Genomic DNA, 20,921 nt, shown 5'->3' with positions numbered 1-20,921 from the left:
TCTAAATAAATCTGCCACCAGTCTGTAGTGTTAATTTGTCCTGATGCTAATAAAACGGCACTGAAAAGAACTGAGATTCCGCCCAAAAGAAAAGCATGAAATATTGTATTTTGACACTTTATAACGTCATATTCCTTTAAAATGAAAAAACAATGATTAGCCACTTTAATAGATAACCCATGAAATGCATTGCTATCTCTATATTACCACAAGTTCCACTTTTACAAAGCTTCACTTTCGGTGTTTGTTGAAAAAGATCATGGATGCTGAAAAGATATATTTCAACTTTATGTTTACGTTCATAGCGGAGTGTGGTGGTAGAATAGATTCCACTACATTTAAAATGTTTATAGAAGTGTTTACGTTGACATACTGTACATGAACTAAAGCAATTTCAGTAATAAAGTTTAATGTGACATCAAACAACAACAAAAAACAAACAGAAGCTGTTTTAATAGTTCACTTAAGGGCGGAGCTGCTGTGCTGGAGCCACTTAGAGTTCACAGGTGTACCTAATAAAGTGGCCAATGAGCTTGACCTCACTGAAACCCCATCTGAAATATGAAGCCTCCCATAACCCACTACTTTTTACAATAAAGCCCCTGCTGGATCCAGCCTCAACCACAAACCCAAACACTCAAATACCAGCCTGCCCTGTCATTCTTTTGTATCCCACACACACACACACACACACACACACACACACACACACACACACACACACACACACACACACACACACACACACACACACCATGGTCGTTACACACGCGTACAGGAAACATACAAACACGGGCATACACATATACAGTATTCATCTACCTATCCATTCATCAAACGACAGCAGCTTCTGTCTGCAAAAACAAAAACCGGCTAAGTGTTGCCAAACACTGACTGCCAACAGCAGCAGTGTTCACCAACCCAACCTACAGCATGTGTGCACTGCAAGAGTGTGGCCTCTCTGTTACTCTAGCTAAAGATGGGAGGTGAAAGGTGACCAGAAAACGAGAAAGCGGAGAAAGAAAGGGGAAGAGGCGCTGGGCCCTGTGGTTTTGGTGGGTTAAAGAGCAGAGCATGCTCACATATTAAAAGCCATCTGACACGTAGCTAACTAGAGTAGCGACTGTGTTTGCAAAAGACACCGCAGAGAGAAAGCGAGTGAGAAAAGCAAGCAGTCCCCTGACTTTTCTTCTACTTTCTCCCCCTTTGTTTTATCCAGATCCAACAGTGACGTGAGAAGTAAACGCTGACGTTAAATGGTTTCTTTCTTACTTTATCGCCACTTAATCTGCCACTGTTCATCCTTCCTTGAACATGTCATGTAAGACACGAGGTGTGGTGGTGAAATTTGGTGGGTGGGGGCACTTTAATGTTTTTATTTGCTCTCAGTTGTTTTCTTTTCTCCATCAGCATCATGTTGTGTAATGCACAGCTTTCCAGTAAAGGCTCAGATAAAACAAATCGCTCCGTGTGGACAAGTCAACACTGTTTGTAGTTGTTTGTCTGTTTCTGATACAAAGTGAAATTTCCCAGTTTTTCAGTGCTATTCAGTGTGTTCCCGTCACTGTACTCACTTTAACTTTTACAGTTTTATTGCTCCTTTTAATACACAGAGCATTTTATTTGCTGCTTACACAAATATCCCTGTTCCCAAGCATCTACTGCTCAGTGCCGACAACTTGCAGATCAGCATGCTCAGAAACCGCACGCTGTTAATAAAGTCAGACAACATCCGAGAGCCACATGGAAAAATCTACAGAATCGCAGAGCTACGAGATGCATAGCTGCAATCTGTCCGTACAACCGCATGAATTTGAGCAGCAGAATAAATTATGGTGCAGTAAAAGAATGGAGTGCTTCAAAAATCCATTACAGAACTAGACTTCATGTTGAAATATTTGCACACAGTGTGTGGTATGAAGGACTACGTTGCTCTGTTTGTTTCTTTTGCTTTAAGTTTTTAATAAACCTTGAATGTGAGAGTGTGCGTGTTCATGTCTGACATCACTTTAAACAGAAAGGTGACCGCTTATAGCATTTATGCTATTACAGATGTATGTCTGCTTTTACTGTAATGTGCATAAGGAAGATTTCACCTCAAAATAGAGCACAGCCTGGGTGGGCTAACACACTCAGTGCTGGATTAGGAAGTGGTAGGCCACATCATTTTACTACTGACACATCTCTATGTGGCCCTGTGGGAGCTGTGAAGGTCCCCACAGTCAATCGTTCTACCTCCTTCCATCTCCAATTCTCCCTCCTAAAATGTATTATTTTCATTTGCAATTAACATCACAAGCATAAATTAGTTTCATTTCCAACAAAAACAGAGCACAGTCTCAGTTCAGGCAATACATGAAGTCAAGTACAACTGCAATGACAGCAGGTCAGCTGATGTCATTTTCAGCCCTCATCAGCTGAAATCCATACAACTGCCAAATTTCACACAGAGTACACTAAACTGCTTTATCCTTCCTAGGACTGCTGCACATCTGCAAGCCACTTTGCAACCCACATTCATGCTTTGCCTGACTCATGGCCAGAACAAAAGCTGGACGTGCCACCGTCAAGAGGTTCATTAAGTCCCATATCGAAGCCGTGAAATGAGTGTTCTCACCACCACCATCTTGGTTTTTTTTAAACAAATGTAACGAGGTCTGACTGTCAAGCCCTTTTGCTAATGATTTGTCAATTAAAAGCCAGAGAGTACATCCTGGAAAATCCCACTTTCTGACGCTTACAATAACCCTCTAGTGGTAGTGTAAATATATATTTAGTTTAATCTCACAACATTCCAACCATTATTGCGTAAAGAAGTAAAAGCTGTAAATTACTCGATGGACATAAAGTTGAATTCATAAATATATTAAAAAAAAACTCAAAACAAAGAAACTCAAAAGAAAGACATAAGAGGACCTCTTTTGTTTAACATGACTTTTCTGGGTTAGAATACTTGGAAATAACCATCCAGACATTTAAGACAGAAGTGGCAAAACTTAACCTGCAGACGTCTGACATCAGGACTGGCATCCAATAGTTCTGGAAATAGATGTGAGACTTGGCAAGTGTATGTTTGACGTACCTGACAGTGAAAGATGTACTCTGGGGTGGCCTTCTTAAACTTGATGTTCCACACCAGAGCAACACCGTCTGGTTCGTGTGGAGCATCCTCATTATTGTTATAGGAGGCAACCAGCAACTCGGGATACTGAGAGAGAAAGGAAAGGCTTACAAGACGGGAAACATCCAGAGAACGATATGAAAAAAAAAAAAAATACCAACAGAGACATGGTTCATTCTTGGCAAATCTTTTACTGTTTGGAAAAGTTTCAGGCCTAACCTGAGGGGACCAGTCGAGGCAGGTGATCACACGATGTTTTGACCAGTGCTCGTCATAGAAGAGCCTACTGAAGGACAGACTGGAGCCACTGCCCAAGTCTCTGGAAGAGGACAGTGGAGAGAAAGGTCAAAGGTTGCTTCAACTCAGCTTGGTTCCAATAGCAAAATCCTTGCCAGAGTTAACAAGTACCTGCCAACTAAAAAACTGACTTCATTCTGATGAAGTCATTTGTGATCACTGGCAAAGTAACTCCTAGTCTGGGCTTTACCAAAACGTACACACCATAGTAACTAGGGTGAAAGGGGAGCAACTTATTTTCTGCTGGCACAGCCACTATTTTAAAGCTGGGACTATTAATTGATTAAATGCCCTTTTGAACTGTACCATGTGTACTGTTTTACTAAAAGTGTAAGTTGCATTAGAACCGAGGCAAACATTCATTTTATAACGTTTACAAAAGTTTTAAAGAGAAAAAGAAACCAACATAAATGAAGATGTGTTGGACTGGCTATGAGTGGCACAATAATTTTAGGGTTGTTCGGCCATTCAAACCCATGCCATGAAGCTCCCGGTACCCAATTTCTGTGCTGATGTTAATGTTAATCTGGAAGTTTGGAGCGGGGTCACCAAGCTGATGAGTTGGCATCCTATTACATAAAAAGTGAGCTCTTTAGAACAACCAACAACCAGTCTGTATGGTTAGGTGCTTGATTTTATACACGTGTGACACTGACACTAAAAACGCCTGAATTCAGTGATTAAGAGATGGGGCTCAATACTTCTGTCCATATATCTAATATCAACTCTACAAGGGCAGCTCTCCAGTTGTAAGAAGTCTCTTATTGGAGTGGCACGGCTACAAAATTCTAACAAAAATCATAATTAAGATTTCTTTGGTCAGTTTGGACAGTTAATGATTAATTTAACAAACCATGATCCATATCTTATTAAAACGGATACATTGAACTTTGAATGAATGAAAAACAAATAAATGAAAAAACACATCATGATAGTGGGAGACATCACAGTAATGTCTGGAGTTAAATCCAGACTGGGAGCTTCCACAGTGGGATGTCTGCAGACTGGCTGAGATAACCTGAGCAATCCGTAGAAAAAGGTACCTGCAGACAGCTGTTAATAATTTCACAGGCTCATTTATGGAAACCTGTCAGTTTTACTTCCCACGGACCTTGATGGCTGCAGCTTCCCGTTTAGTCATCTTGGCTTGACATGCACTAAGTGGCAAGTGAGTTTCAGGTTTTAGGTAGAGACAAAAGTACATTGCTTTAAGGGTAAAGTGTGAGCTCGATTTATAACATCAAGGGGGAAAAAAACAAAACTTCATAGCAACAATTAATGTAAAAGAGTCATTTTTAAACTTAAAGCTGACTCATCACCTGGACAAACCTGGAGCGTAAATTACCACGCATTATGCCCACCAGTATGTGGATGATATCTGTATTGTCTGCAGTACTATGTGAGGCTGTATGTAATGAAAAAAGGTAGTGAAATGTAGGTTGTTACACTTTCAAAGCACGTCCTTGAGAAAAGAATAAAAAAGGAGGGCTGATGTTGAGCACTGAGCCATGGCCTGTTTTAGACTTAATCTCTATTTGACCACAGGCTTCATGTTTCTCTGTGGCTGCAGTGGTCAAAGTTGAAGTGAGTCAGTAAAAGCAGCATTCTTCTATAATAGCAGAGCAGTATACTAAAACAGCTTTGCACTTATGACTCTTACAACTTCGACCAACACCTCCATTTAGAATAGAATAGAATAGAATAGAATTCAACTTTATTGTCATTGCACATGTCACAGGTACAAGGCAACGAAATGCAGTTTGCATCCATCCAGAAGTGCTTTAGCCATGATATAGATATATTACAAATATATATTAGCAATAATATAGATATGTGAGTATATTACAGAAATGGGTCTATTATGGTATGTTATAATGTACACGGTATGAAGTATGTTATGAATATGCTATAACTACAAGTATGTACAGGCTGTAGTGAGTACAAGCTATGTACAGGATATAAATATGAAAAACTATACAGAATATGAAATTAAAAAAACTATACAAAAATATGAGCTATACAGAAATGTGAACTATGCAGTTTATAAAGAGTTGTAGATTTAAAAATTATCGTATTGTAGAGAATGATTATTTACACAGAGCTATACAGTAGTGCGGTTAAGATCAGTGAGATATGTGGATAATTTCTACAGAGGCTATATAAAGTGCTAGTGGTTGTGAGTGGTGGTTCAGTCCATGTTATTATTGTGTGTTTGAGGGTACAGTTGTCCATTGTGTGTGTAGGTGGTTGTGGGTGTGTCCAGTCCATGTGTTAACGTGGGTCAGATGTCAGGAGGCAGAGTTCAGGAGTCTGACAGCTGTGGGGAAGAAGCTGTTCCGGTACCTGGTGGTCTTAGTCCGGAGGCTCCTGTAGCGCCTCCCAGAGGGCAGGAGGGTGAAGAGTCCATCTGATGGGTGACTGGGGTCTTTGATGATTTTCCCAGCCCTTTTCAGACACTGCTTCCTGTAGATGTCCTTCATGGCAGGAAGTGGTGCTCCGGCGATGCGCTGGGCAGTTTTCACGACCCTCTGCAACGCCTTCTGGTCCGAGGCAGAGCAGTTCCCGTACCAGACTGTTATACAGTTGGTCAGGATGCTCTCGATGGTGCAACGATAGAAGTTCACCAGGATGTCTGAGGACAGGTGGTTCTTCCTCAGAGTCCTCAAGAAGAAGAGGCGCTGGTGAGCCTTCTTGACCAGCTTGGAGCAGTTGGTCGTCCAGATGAGATCCTCGGAGATGTGGACCCCCAGGAACTTGAAGCTGCTCACACGCTCCACAGCCGTCCCCTTAATGTGGATGGGTGGATGTGGGTCAGCATTCCTCCTGTAGTCCACGATGAGCTCTTTGGTCTTCTCAGTGTTAAGCAGCAGGTTGTTTGTGTCGCACCACTCAGCCAGACGATCCACCTCCTCCCTGTAGGCGGCCTCATCGTTGTCACTGATGAGGCCAATCACCGTGGTGTCATCTGCAAACTTAATGATGGTGTTAGAACCATCGGCAGGTCTGCAGTCGTGGGTGAAGAGGGAGTAGAGGAATCCACCCTATCCAGGGTGGGGGGGAGACAGGATTTGAAGTGTGCTAGGACCAGCTGCTCTAAGCACTTAGTGATGATGGGGGTGAGTGCTACTGGGCGGTAGTCATCGAGGCTAGATGGGTTGGAGTTTTTGGGTATCGGGACGATGGAGGTGGATTTGAAGCAGGCCGGTACCACAGCGTGGGCCAAGGACAGGTTGAATATGTCTGTCAGCACTCCTGCAAGCTCCTCAGAACACGCTCTGAGAACACGCCCGGGGACGCCATCAGGACCTGCAGCCTTGTGGACATTGATCCTGCTCAGCACCGCTCCTACATCGGTGGGGGAGAGAGTCAGAGGTTGGTGGTCTGGCGTCATGTCTGCTTTGGTTGTAATTGTTGGGTTCCCTCGCTCAAAATGAGCATAAAAGTTGTTGAGCTCGTTGAGGAAGAAGACAGAGGATGCGGGGGAGGAGGGTTTGGTGGTCCTGTAGTCTGTAATGGTCTGGAGTCCTTGCCACATGACCATTTAGAGGCAACCCTTCAGATGGCTCTTTAAGCTGAGATTTTTGTCAGTTATTAGGAGCTTTTTTTAAACCCACTGAGAGTGTGACATCACTATGAAGACAAGTATTTGGAAGAACAAAAGCCACAATGTCACTGAAACTGCAGTGACTCAGTGGGCATGCACCAGGCTTGTTTAAAGGCATGAACAAAAGCTGGGAGGTTTAGTAAAATGGAAATAAAAACTGAATTGTAAATAAATCCTGACCAAATGCTCTGTCCAACCTCATGCTTCCATTTGCCTCCTTCCTGCTCACCCCTCTTTGTCGTCAAGGTCTCGGCCACTGTAATCGAAGAAGATGTCGCCGTCTTCAGCCAGAGCTCGCTCCATCACTCGGATGCTGCAGTCGAAAAAACTCTGAAACTCAGAGGAGTGCAGGATTTGTTGCCTCTCCTCCTCGGTCAGCTCCCGCAGCACTGGAAATGAGCCTGTTGGAAGAAGTATCAACATAAACATATAAACACACAGAGACATGTGAGACTTGTAGGCCACACTTCACACAGAATGTTGTTGTAATAGAAAATAACGGCAAGGTTTGGAACACTTTCCTTAAGCCCAAATTGTGTTTTCTCAGGATTTCCCCTGACAGTAGAGGGTAGAACCTGGTTAAGATGATAAAAAAATACTGACAAAGCAATTTTGTTGCGTTCCTAAAATGTTAGGAGAGGGGGGAGGAAACATTTTAGGATATGTTTCACAGACAGCATTTTGGGCACTGGTAGGACTGATTTCCTACTCAAATCCTATGAAGTTGAATACTGACAGTGCTCAAAGTCTTCACCGCAAAAAGAAAATCCTCAGAGCACAGTTCCCCCCCTTTCCCCCCCACCTCCCCACTGTGCCCACAGTGCTCCCAGTTGAACATCAATCAGCTTTTGCAACATTGCTGTGGTACTCGATACTGCTTGTCTCACACAACCAAGCAAAATCAAGAAGGAATTGGAGTTATAATGCCAACACTGCAAATAATAGGCCAGTAAGGGGCAACCTTTGGAGCTGCCCAATCAAGCTATTGTGGAAGTGACAAAAGCTGGACTTTTACTTGAAACATCTCACATGAGGCGAGCATCAAAAAAACAAAATGTTAAAATGTCCAACCCTCTCATTCTACTTTTAAACATCCTAGGAACCAGAAGTAAGCCTGCAGCCTGAGAGCAAAGTGCTCTATTGGGTTGATCCAATCAGTTGCGATCAAATCCAAATCAGTTATGACCGAACTTTGAATAAAAATACATTTTTTTAACCTAGCAGAAACAAGTTGTGAAGAAAGCACTCTGAAACTACGGTCATCGATGCTTCCAGTGCAAAAAAAAAGAAAAACTGCCCATGGAGACAGGCTGTTAATCTGCTGTTTCTTATGCAAATAAGAAAAAGATGACAAGAGAAATAGTCTCCAGTGAGTTAATGACTAAAGACAGTGAAAGGATAATGGTTGTACACTAAGACAGGGGTACAGGGCTGATTGCTTGACCTCTACAGAGAGAGCATCCAGTGGTTCTGGAAAGGGTTACTGCACATCAATACAAAGTTCCTCTGAATGGTCTCTTTCAGGATGAAGTCGTCACTGAGTGAGCAAAAATGATTATAGCAGAGATGTCAAACTCATTTTACATCATAGGGCAGATCAGCCCATTTTTATTAAGTGGGTCGTACCAGTGAAACTCCCCTTTCTGTGATTCTAAAGAAGTTTAATTACACATTTGATCCTCAGGATGTCTTAATAGACTGTAAAAAAAACCCTGTAATTATAAAACAGAAAGTTTTTGTTGCTGGTTTTTCACTGTCATTTGATGTTTTTTTTTACTGCCTATAATCACTTTAGTGTAACATGAAAAGTCATGTAGATGGTCTTTTTCAGTAAAGATAGAGCTGTAAAACATATTAAAATACAGGTAAAAGTCCATAAATTTACAGCTTTCATCACAAGTTCCAAAGCTGTCCACTGGGGGCTGACTCTGGCCCCCATGCCTTATGTTTGAACCCTTGATTTATAGGTCTATGCTGTGGCCAGTCCCACCTGTCAAACCAATGGAAGACTTGTAGAATCAATGTCAAGGTGCACTGAAGCTGTTGTGGCAGCATGTAGTGACCCCACACCTTAACCATTTTTCCTTTAATTATTCCCCCCTCTTACGCACTATATGAATTAACAGCTAGTGTATCCAACTATATCCACACAAACACTGTACTCTGCTTCTACTACTACTTGCAAAAGAATCAACATGTGGCTATGACATTAGACAAGATTAGCATTCTCTTCATCTCTATCAAAACCAGAATTGCATGCAGGACGTAATAAACTACAAACAGTTCCTAATGCATCATTCCTAGTAAAAAACACACAAAAAAACGTAGAGCAAGAACTTCATAAACAACAGAATAACAAAGCCCTGTGAGCGACCCGCCTCCCTTTGAACGTAATGGCTGCACAGCACGGCGTCCACCTTTTGAAGTCACTGTCCCCAAGCACACACGCGATTTTCCTCACACTAACACACACACAAACACACACACCGACCTTTACCCTGCCTCTTGACTTTGATCCCTCTCCATCTCTTTGTATTTCTTACGAGTTGTCAGAAAAGACCCAGTGAATCGAGTGGCAGAGATCAAAGGCCAGACCTTGTAATAGGCCAGGATGGAGAGGAGACGGATGACTGTGTGTTTACGAGTGCGTGGGTGCATCTGCCTATCTGTGTGTGTTTGACTCACACTTGCTACAGTCACGCATATTCAGAATATGAATATGTCCATCATGGCTTGTGTTTGAACCAGGTCTTTTTTCTAGGACTTCCACACACGGGCACATGCATACACGTACACACGCTTCCCCAATTCTTCTTCACTTTGAAGACGAACGGGGTCAAGTGACAGGTTTTTAATCAGTGCTGACCCCAAGATGCCATGGTCCTGATATGCTGAAACCTGCCCCCACCCTCCTATCTGATCCACCCACTGACCTGAGAAGGGTGTCACACACATGAGAAAAAGAATGGGAAGTTTATTTTGGGGTTTCATTAAATGAATGGGGGGTTTTTTTTGTTGCCAAACTCGTTTTACCTTCTTTGGTTTCCCTGTTGTCGTCCTCATCCTGTTGCTCCGACTCTGGCCCCGGCTTCGTTTCCATCAACTCTTCATCTTCTTCTTCTTCCTCTACTGAGGGAGAGTAAAAAAAAAAAAAAAAGAAGAGAGAGAGAGAGACAGAGAGCACTCATGTTAATCAACAGCTGTTCCAATTTTCTTCGACCTCCCGCTGCGTGCTGCCTCCCCCCTCCTCCTTACCAAAATAATCATTCCCAGACATACACCGGTACACCTGACTAACATTCAGACCAAATGGGTTTCATTTACAAACACACGCACTTTGTTTTTTAGAAAACACACGCAACTTCCCTTACAGTTGCGTAGTAAGTAAAGGCCAGAAGCTCGTGTCCATCTCTACTGTCCTGCATGCACATCTGTGTGGGCAGCTTGGTTACTGTGCACCAAAATCACAAACGCACACAGACTTGGCAGGAAATGTGAGAGTTTTGTGTGCCCTCCCCTCTTTCCCTCACCTTTGACCCCATGCAAAGAGATCCTGTGATGTATGTGTGTGCATGCGTGTCTGTGTAAAAGGGGATTCCCTCTGCATTCCCTCCAATCAGTCTCTGCAATTACACTTGACTTGAAGAGAGTGTGTGTGTGTGTGTGTGTGTGTGTGTGTGTGTGTGTGTGTGTGTGTGTGTGTGTGTGTGTGTGTGTGTGCGCGCGCGCGCGCGCGCGCGCGCGCGCATTTGAGGTTCAAGTATGAAGGGTTACTGTCAACATAGGCACCTGCTTGTCAGCTACTGCCCCACCACCCCTCGGGCTATGTGTTGCTAACCCTCACCAACCTCTCCTCCTCTTTTCTGCTGCTCCCTCCCTCTGAAACAGATGCTGAGAGTCGGGGGGCCTCTCTGAAGACCTCTTAACACCCTGACACGGCCACCAGACACCTGTGGTCCGCTAACACACACACGCTACACACACATACAATCTGTCTTTCACTCTCTCTCAAACACACACACACACACCCGGGCCCTCGCCCACAGTGCCAGGGGTGGTGAGGGGTTAACTGGCAGGGTCAAACTGACAACAGTTGCTCAGTCCAGTGGGAGGAAGTGACTACATCACACTCTCAGACATGTCATCTCTCTCTCTCACACACACAGAAACACACACGCATACACATGTCAGGGTGTGTTTAACTCAGCTAGAGTATGGCCTGGGGCACTGTTAAAACCACTCGCTCGAGGGCTGCTCTTGCACCAGATGAACTGTCCATTTGTCACTGGGGCTCGCCTAAGCTTTTGATGAACTCGCTGCTACGAATACAATTGCGACTGGTGGACCACTCCACTGATTATACTGATGCTATTACAATAATGTCCTGCCTTATTCTATTCACTGCATTCCCAGAAGATCCTTCCCTACCAGTCCTTGTGTTTTCTTTTCTTTTCACTTCCAAGTAAACGTTTTTGATATATGACTTTAATTTTCATACTGTGTTTATATAATAAATGACTATGCTATATCAAATACATAGTGGTGAGGCTCCAGCCAAGTGTGTGGTTAACAGCCAGCTGTACTGATCCAAACACCAGTGACCCACCAGTATGGAAGAGAGACCAGAAAGAACCAGACAGGCAGACTGCCAGACTAGCTCCATGTCTGAGCTGCCAAAACAGACACGCTACAAACAGGGATACCCTTTTTTTTTTTTTTTTTTTCCCCAGGTCCTTTTGTCTCTTCCTCCATGACTCAGTTTGTGAAGCTTGATTTCTCCCAAGTGTTGTTTTTTTTGGGCTGTCATTGTTTCCTCCAAACTGAAGTCATTAATGAGAAAAGCTACAGGATGTAAAAGAAGTTAAAAAAGAAAAAAGAAAACAGGAAGGTATATTACACACAACTTCTATTCTACTCTATTTTCTTGACCTTATGTGACCGGTCCGGTGGTTGGAATGTGCGGTAATGAGGATGGGAGGAGCGTGAGGAAAGCAGAAAGAAACCACATCGAGGAGCGGTCAAACTGTCAACCCCCGGGACCACAAGACTGTGGAGCAAGGCAGCGTGATTCATGGTGTATGGGTTACCTCACTGAGGGGAGACGGTCCAATTCCCGTCCGAAGATACTGCTGATGTCTTTGCCAATGGCCATGCATCAAGTTGTTCTGTAACAGTACGCACCAAAAATATCCCTACTATTTCCTTTAAATGGAAATTTTCAGAGATGTGTTTCTGCGTGCGCCCAGGCTAAAACAAAACCTATACTGTGGTAAATGGTAATCTAAAACTTTATGTAAAAACGTTCACGAGTACAAGCAGAGAGGTACTGCTCGGTTTTCCTGCGGCACAGCAAAGTAAGCAGGGAAGGGAAATGAAAAGAGACAATCTCTCACAGTGTGAGTGTGTCTGCATGCTACCCTGCAAGTATCCTGCACACTTTCTTGTTTCCACCTCATTCCAGTCACGGGATGCTTTCTCTTTCCACCTGCCGCTTAATACCGCTCCTCGCTGCAGGACGACGGTTAACCGGTATCCTCCCCCTCACTGCAGACGGGGGTCCACCTTGATGAAACTCTGCTTGGGGGCTCCCGTTTTGGCCGGCTACACACCCGGGGTAATGATATCCTCTGTAGCCTGGGGCCTCCGCATCTGGTTGCCTCAATCTTCCACTGGCTGCTTTCACATGCTGACCAGGCCCAGTCAATTCAGAGCAGCCCAGCAGGTATGCAGGCTCTCAGCTTCACGGTGCGGGCATAGAAACAACGTACACGCGCGCGCACAAATGTGTAAAAGTGTTTGTTAACGCAGACACACACACACACACACTGGCAGAGGTATGCACTCTACCCACAAGAGCAGATGTATAAAATGTGACTGTAAGAAACACAGAAATGTGCTTCAGCTTAGCAAGTTGGAAAGATTGGGTGTCACCTATAAAATGCCAAAACAGCTAATATTAACCCCTCAAGCAGCTATTGCTGTCATCATTCAGTTTTAACAGCAATAAAAAAAATCTGTTACTGGATATAAAACATATTCCGTTAATTTATCTGAAGACGTATCAGACAGATTTTTAAACGGGGGGAAAAGGAGTGCTTTGATATCAGAATTAGCGTCAGGACAGAAAATGTGTAAACACTATTTCCCAGTAAATATGAAGCATATGTATAGTGAGAATCTGATTAGGGCTGCTAACACTCGTAGTACGAGGACTAAACACGAGTCAGGAACAACTCACTCTTTTGATTTTATAAGGACAAAAATCAGTGTGCTACTTCAGCTATACTTTTAAGATAACGCAAACAAAAAAGTTAAGAGAGAATTTCTTTCCTATTTTCACCCTCACAAAGTCCACGAGTTCTACATCTGTGTGGCAAACACACAAATGTTTGACTAAATGTGATGCTTTGATTACTTTAGTATTTAGTGATAAGTTGAACAAAATTCCATCGCGGATACAAAGTTTGGTGACCATAACGTACATTCTCAGGCGGATGATGAACAGGAAACTCAAAAGGATTGGGAGTCATCACCAATGTTTTTTAAAAATATTTAGAAGTTAATAATCGCTGTATGTAAGAAGATGTTTGTAAAAAAAAAAAAAAAAAAACTTGACCCACCAGTTAAGGAGGAGACAGGGCACATACATAAAGAAGAAGCAATAATTCTGAATAAAATGCATCTGAATTACATAAAATCAGAGGTTTATTTATTCAAATAATTCATCTTTAAATGTTATTAAATTTCACATTTTGCATTGTACTTATGTAACAAGATTACATGGAAGATTTACATGTAATCAAATTATTTAAAGGCAGCATTTTAGCCATAAATATTTTTTGGAGTGTACGTACATATGCTACAATCATTCAGAGACCAAGACAACCGAAAATATTCCCACTACAGATAATGTAACCAGTATCTGATGCTTTTATAGAGAAATAATTTGTTAAATCAAGCCCCAGCGATAGTTAACAGTTTTGAACCATATATGGATTACAGTGGCACTCTATAGATGGATTCTGTGTCATAGAACAAAATCCTTCTATATTAATAATGTAGATCATTTACACAAGGGAAAGCACAGAAAATATCACATACAATAAAACATCTTTTCCCTTTTGCTTATTTCACATTTTCTGTATCCACGCAGCAAAACATCTGTATGTTTACACCCTAACATGATATGCTGCATAGACTTCTATAGACAAATCTGGAGCTAGCTACTAAATGTATGGTAAGTAGCTACTGTACCGGGACTAATAAACACTTTATCTTGTTTTCAGTGCATGAGGCTCTTGTTAGCCGGCACACGCATCATTATTGCTTTTATGGACCAGCAGACGAGTGAAATAGTTCAGGTGAGAGTAATGTGCTGATTTGTTTGTGGAATAAAGAAAACATAGTCTTAATGAAGGCTGAGCTACTGCTGAGAGTTTCATTAGCTTAACCATTGTGTATTACTTCACAGTAGGCAGCAACTATTGAGCATGTGGAGAGAAAGATACTGACAGCATATAAAACATGATGTACGCCGTCTTCCGCTTCCCTTCAGCTGCTACATAAAGCGCGAACGGTGTGGCGTCACGGCCGTGATGTGTCAGCACGCGCTCTTTGGTGAAGGATCGAAGCGTTAGCCAAACTTTTATTCTGAACCCAAAACTTTAAGTGCTAGTTTGCTGAAATGTGTTCGCACGTGCTTGGAGGAATTGGCATAGTTATCAAAGAGCTGTGACTAGACCCTAAGTTTGTCATCAGCTGCCATTATTGGGGCAGAGCTTCACACTTGTCACGTCAGTATGGAGGTGACTACTCGGCTGAGTCACACACCATCAAAGTTGACAGAGCTCATAATTTTTTTAGAGTTCTTCATTGTGTTAATCACAAAGAAGGAGAGATACTGATATGAGAGAGGAGAGGCGGCGGAAGCAGGGAGGAGGACACAAAAGAGAAATCCGGCGAGATTTTGAGGAGGGGGGCATCTCACGGGCTGGGAATAGCACATTATTTATATGGATACACACACGCACACATACACATATAGACTTCACAGACGTTCTGGTGGATTGGCTGTGGAGCAGACCACAACACAAGCACTATGCAGAGGAGTAGGAGGAGGTCAACAAGACTTAAAAGGCTCCTCTAATGTGGCCCTGGCACGACACACGCGCACACACACACACACACACACACACACGCACACACACTCCTATCCACTAACTTCACTCAGAACAAGTCAAACTCCAACCTTCTTATTGTCACACACATTCAAACTGCAACCACATCACCTCTTTGGATATCAACCTGAGACACCGGGGGGAATTCTTTAACTTTTATGAGTCCTGCCTCCAGTAATGCAATCCTTGATATTTAAGAACAGCCCACGCCCATTAAAAGAAAAGAAGAAAAACAATAATCGAACCACATTGATTTTACAAGTCAGCAATAATCACACAGCTTTCAAATAAATAAAAGGTCAAAATTCATGTAAAGAGTATAAAAGACCACACACACACACCATCCTACAATACTTTAAATGTTTTTTTTACAGATGGACTTGTCACACCGAGTGTCTCTGTGAAGTGTCTGCGCAACCTAAAGAAGATCAGAAAGTTGTTTTCTTTTATGTTGTTGTTGTTAATACTCAGCTGGACATAAAACTCTCTTTCTGAGCGCAGAGAATCACCGCTAACATTTTAGGGACCTCTGTTAGTCAGGTTGGAAAGAAAATTGATGGTTTAGAGCCAGCCATGCAGGAAAGTCGAACAGATCTTTTTCTCAGAGGTGAGAGGGCAAGTCCAACCTGCGCAGAAATCTCAGTGATCGAGACAGACGTGACACACTGTCCAAAACAAAAAAAACAAAACAAAAACGCATGGCATGAACACAATCTCTACAGTTGCAAGTAGTAATTGTTTGTAGAATACTTGGATTTTAGTAAAACTGCATAAAAAGTCCTCCAAACTCTGGCAATTTGATTCTTTTTTCATTTTTTAGGTAGGGGGTATTAATTTATTTTAATATAAAGTAATGTTTAAAATTCATCATAGTTCATCAAGTCATGATTGGCACAGTAGGGGTGAGTAAGTAAATATTCCCCACATACCCACACATTAGCAGCAGGGCCTGATGTAAAACTGCTAAAGCTAAAACCCGCAGCATGATTTAGATTAATTCATCTCTTCACCACACTTCCCCACACTGATCAAACATTGTGTATATGTGTGTGTGTGTGTGTGTGTCTAAGCCTGTGTACACCCAAGTCTACACCGTATGAACACATGCATGCCCACACATAATCCGCTTTCATTAATGCAGCCCATACAGGCCTTTTGGAGGTCTGTGGCTAACTTCGCTGTGCGCTGTGGGCTGGTAGATTCTCCCTCCATCTCTTTCACTCTCTCTCTCTCTCCCTGTCCCACTCGCCCTCCCCCATTCTTTCTAGCAATGCCACCCAAGTCTGGCCGCGACCCAGACCCACATCTTTAAAATGAGCCATCATGCCACGCCATGCCATGCTCTGAGCCCCACCGCAAGGCTCTGATTAAAACCCATGACTTCAAACTTTCCAAACTGTCAAAAACCCAGTCAAGGAGAGCGAGACCAACAGAAAGAAAATGTCTTACATAAAAAAAATAAAAAATAAAAATTGCTGCTGTGGCATCGACTTGCTTTTCGACGCGTCATCTGAGCTGGTATTTGTGTCACTCAGAGAAAGTGCTGTCTGAATCTATGTTTTTTTGTGTGGCTCTGATGCCACAAACACACACACACATAAAGTGGTGTTTGATTTGATATAATGATGGAGGAAAAAAAACATGGGATAACCATTTTCTTAGTAGCTCACTAAAGATTGACTCCCTTCTGCTAAAAAGACAAAAGTTTGCACTACACCTCAGCAACGCGGTCACATAAGCAACCTTGATTTGTAGCAAAGACCACAACGTCACGCAGTCTAATCTGAAATAGCTCGTTAATTTAGCAACACATATCCTACACATATTTGTGATTAATTATTAATCATTCAATATCATTTGATACCCATTTCTCTAAAAAAGAAAAAAAAAGGGGGGGGGGGCTGTCACATTTGGTTGGTGAGACTGATGGAGCAGAAGTCTATGTGCCAAGAGTGCTCCCTGCTGGAGAAACACAGAATTGCATGGCAAACGCAGCCAAACAAAAGCAGCAGGGGTTATGAATTTCACTTCAATCAGCTGTCAAGCTGTATGATCTGAAAAAATTAAAAGGGCTCAATCAGTCGCAACTACGGCAGAAATGGATTTTAAAGCTCGCTGAATTTCAACCACAATAATCTGAGGAGCAATTTTAAAGGCACCTAAAGCTTTGACCTAAAGTATAAAGCAGTCAAAAGGCTCAGACTTGCAACGGAAAGTGTTGACAAAAAATTCTTTCTAAACAATTACTGAGAGCAGCTTTCTGAAAGATAGCTGTGGCAGTGAACTGCTACTTTATCAAAATGAAAACCTCTGAGAGAGGACCACCCAAGCAAATGTTAAAGACCCACTTTTGTTTTACATGTGTATAAAAAAAAAAAAAAGAAAACCTCAAGAAGAGGAGGGAGGGTAGGGCGTGCATGTCAAAAAGTCATGTTCAACACAATGCAGATGAGAAAAAAAAGTTGAAAAGAGAAAAAGGGGAAACGTGAAACTAAACATTCCTACTCATCTCGAGCACTCATCAGATGGCAGATATTATTTTGGATGATGGCCATTTTACCTAAGAGAGGGAGAAAGCCAGGGGGAGGGAGATGAAGAAGGGGTTCATGTACCTTATTATACGGTGGTCATAGGGGAAAATTGCAATCATCTGTGACTCACTTGGAATACCTTACACACCGAAAGACATTTTTCTCTAATATCAAGACTTTTTTTTCTCAGTTTTGACTGCCACGACCATTTCGACAGAAGCCGCCTGGGACCCCGCATCAATTTTACGAGTGAAACAGGAGTGAAGGCTGTGCCCTTTGGAGGGCGATGACGATGAAAGCCAAACTCAGACTTGTTTTATAAAGACAGAAAGTGAGAAGCGTTGGGTGATTAAGTGTGTCTGCAGGGAAAACACTGGGAGAGATCATAATAGCATAACCCCGATCTGATCTTCTGTGTGTGCGTCTATGTGAAACACACTTGGTTTAAACAGCATCACGAGAAACTGCTACCTGAAGGCAGTCACTCTTTTAAAAGTCCAGAAGTCAACAATTGCAAAAAGGCACGTCTTCGATGTACTTTTGAGCAAAACTAATTCAAAGTACATTTTGTCCAGGGTCCTCCGTTGTGCGCTCACTGCGGTTGATCGCTACACAAATTGTGCCTTCACAAAAAACACACACACCCTCTGCTCTGTTCAGCCTGTTGTAGCCGCCTGGCTGGAACAACAATGTATGAGACAAATACTTCCATATGTTGCTGGGTACACACACATTCATATGCACATACATACAGAAAACACACAAGTGCCTAGCCATGCAAAATACACACTCGTGCAATCACATTCCTCTCTCCAGGACCTTGAAGACGGCCCACAAACCCATCAGTCATGTCAGTTTCATATAGAGTGGGAGTGTGTTATATTCACTGTTTTTATTTGAATCACTGGACTGTGTGAAATCCTAATGAAGGGCGCAGGATAGGTTGGCAGAGGAAACTTCAAGTACATGAATTGTGAGTATCTGGTGTGAGCCTCTGGCTACTGCAGCAATACTTTCCCTGCTAACGATCGGTAGTAGAAACTGGACAAAGCAAAAGCACTATTATTTAAAATGTGCCAATAAGAAAATAATGCTGTTAATTTAGATTTTACAAGCAGTGATTCTATTGTTGATTTTAACCTCCTGGATAAAAGCGCATCCACTACACTCTCAAAACTCCAACATGCTTCATTTTCTCCCACAGCTGACATACACACTGATGAACCAGAACTTTACATCCACTTTCGATTGGCATGTCAACCATGTAGTTACTGATATTTAAAAAATATATATATATTAACAATATCCCGTCAATTATGCACGTGATTATTTTGTAAATAACTGTGTTATTGTTGTTTTCCTATGCTCTGGTACAATTATTTTTGTAGACTGTTAATATTTTAACTTTACCTTCATTTTTTTTTCTTTTTTTCTTTTTTTTTTACAGAAGTTATGCCTTTTATTTTCTTCAAATCATCTACAGATATCACCGTAATGTCCACATCTGTGTCCACACATACATGCTAACATGCTGAGATGTACCTGGCGATAAGATTTTAGCAGCAGACCATTTCTTATTTTTTGTTTGGCAGTTGGAGGGCAGAGGGACAGACTGCATATGCTGCAGCAAATGCCCCATGATCCTCCTTCAGTCACAGCATGGTCACTACGGAAGCTCCCTTACACATAAATTGGTTTTTCAAAAGGCACAAAGTGCAGTAGGAAAGTGTGTACCTCACAGATACTTGAGTGGAGGTTTTTTTTTTTTTTAGAGCCAATCAGGCTCAAAGTAGAGAAGTGGGGATGAAATATAAGGCAGGGGAAGAATTTATCATCATAAAGAAGCAGTTTCACAGAGCTTGCATTTCTTAACATTATAATTTTCTTTTTCTGTTCACACACACACACACACACACACACACACACACACACACACACACACACACACACACGTGTGTTACGTTTTATGAGGCTTCTTAAACTGATGGATAGCTGCTCTGGCATGCTGGAGGCGAATGCCAGTGCCAACAACAGAGTTTATTACCTTTTTCATCCAGTAGTTTTTGATCTAGTCGTGCTTCCAGGACCACGTGATACGAAGAGCATTTGTGTATGCAGATGAATATTTAATGGTGTATCTAAAGCCATTTGTGGCAAAAGACAGGACAGGACATAAGGATTGGTCACGTGCATGCAACTTCACTATGACTGAAATTTATAAAATCTGCTTTAAAAATCTGCTGAAAAGTATGCAGATCCACATTTCTACCCCTGTGTGTATGCACAGTTTAAGGCATCTGGCTGTAATTTTCTGGTAATATCAACTTAAGCCTGTTTTACTTTTGTCTTCACACCTGCCTGTTTTCCTTTCATTGAACATGCTGAATGTAACAGCTAGCTTATCTCAGCACTTTTGTAAATGAATGCACATTATTTACGTCACCGGTGAGCGATCGTAATGCTGTGACCAGCAACATACATATTCTCCAGTCTGTGCATTATCTATGTAAACATTTTTTAAAGAAATAAAAGATATAGAAGAAAATACTCCACACAGAGCACGTCTCTGGGTATTCTTTGACTTTTTTTTAGTAAAAACTTTCTTCAATACCATTTCTTCTTCTCAAATGTGAAGTATGGCTTTAATAAAAGGCCCTGGATTTTGCCTGATCAAAAAAAAAAGAAAAACAATATTTAATCAGTAAATATCTGATTAAAGAAAAAATAAACATGACTAGAAAAGAAATCTCATGTTTCTGATATTTTCTAACTTGTAGACACACGCTTGGCAACAAAGACAATATTAAGGCATTATTCTCAGTTCTACTGTTACTATTATCAAAGTTCAGCAGTAACACATACCAACTCTGGACCCACACTGAATAAATACATAAATAAATAAAACCAGTCCCATACTAGTGTGTCTCCGTCATGTGTGTAATGCAAGAACTTCAATAAACGAGCACAATAAACTCTTCAACTCTTATAGTAATGAGTGTCAGACCTGGATTCCAGTAATTCGGCCGATTTAAAATCCAGGATTGGACTGGATAAAATCCCAAAAGACATCTGTTGTAAAACTGTTGATAAATATCTAAAGTTCAGGACCTGTTGAACCATATTTAATACATTTAGGAGTTTGTGGAAAAAAAACACACACCAAAGTAAACACTCTAATTGGACCAGTGTGC

At 41.9% G+C, this 20,921-nt stretch overlaps 1 protein-coding gene across 10 annotated transcripts in view; it reads right to left on the bottom strand.

Annotated features, from left to right (window-relative positions):
- The window catches only part of LOC120726710 (cytoplasmic dynein 1 intermediate chain 1), a 65,960-nt gene that overhangs the window by 30,784 nt on the left and 14,255 nt on the right, over window positions 1-20,921 (bottom strand). For 7 of the 10 annotated variants that reach the window (XM_040020518.1, XM_040020521.1, XM_040020522.1 and 4 more), the window contains 4 exons: window positions 10,056-10,151; window positions 7,252-7,423; window positions 3,341-3,440; window positions 3,083-3,208 (listed from right to left, as the gene is read on the bottom strand). In XM_040020518.1, coding sequence (XP_039876452.1) covers window positions 3,083-3,208; window positions 3,341-3,440; window positions 7,252-7,423; window positions 10,056-10,151 — 494 coding nt within the window. The remainder of the gene's footprint in view (window positions 1-3,082; window positions 3,209-3,340; window positions 3,441-7,251; window positions 7,424-10,055; window positions 10,152-20,921) is intronic. The other 3 variants (XM_040020523.1, XM_040020527.1, XM_040020528.1) reach the window with 1 other exon arrangement.

This window comes from Simochromis diagramma, unplaced genomic scaffold, assembly GCF_900408965.1.
Source record: "Simochromis diagramma unplaced genomic scaffold, fSimDia1.1 OVJJ01000753.1, whole genome shotgun sequence".
NCBI lineage: Eukaryota > Metazoa > Chordata > Actinopteri > Cichliformes > Cichlidae > Simochromis > Simochromis diagramma.
The sequence above is the reverse complement of the archived record's forward strand: the minus strand, read 5'-3'. Positions and strand labels throughout refer to the sequence as shown.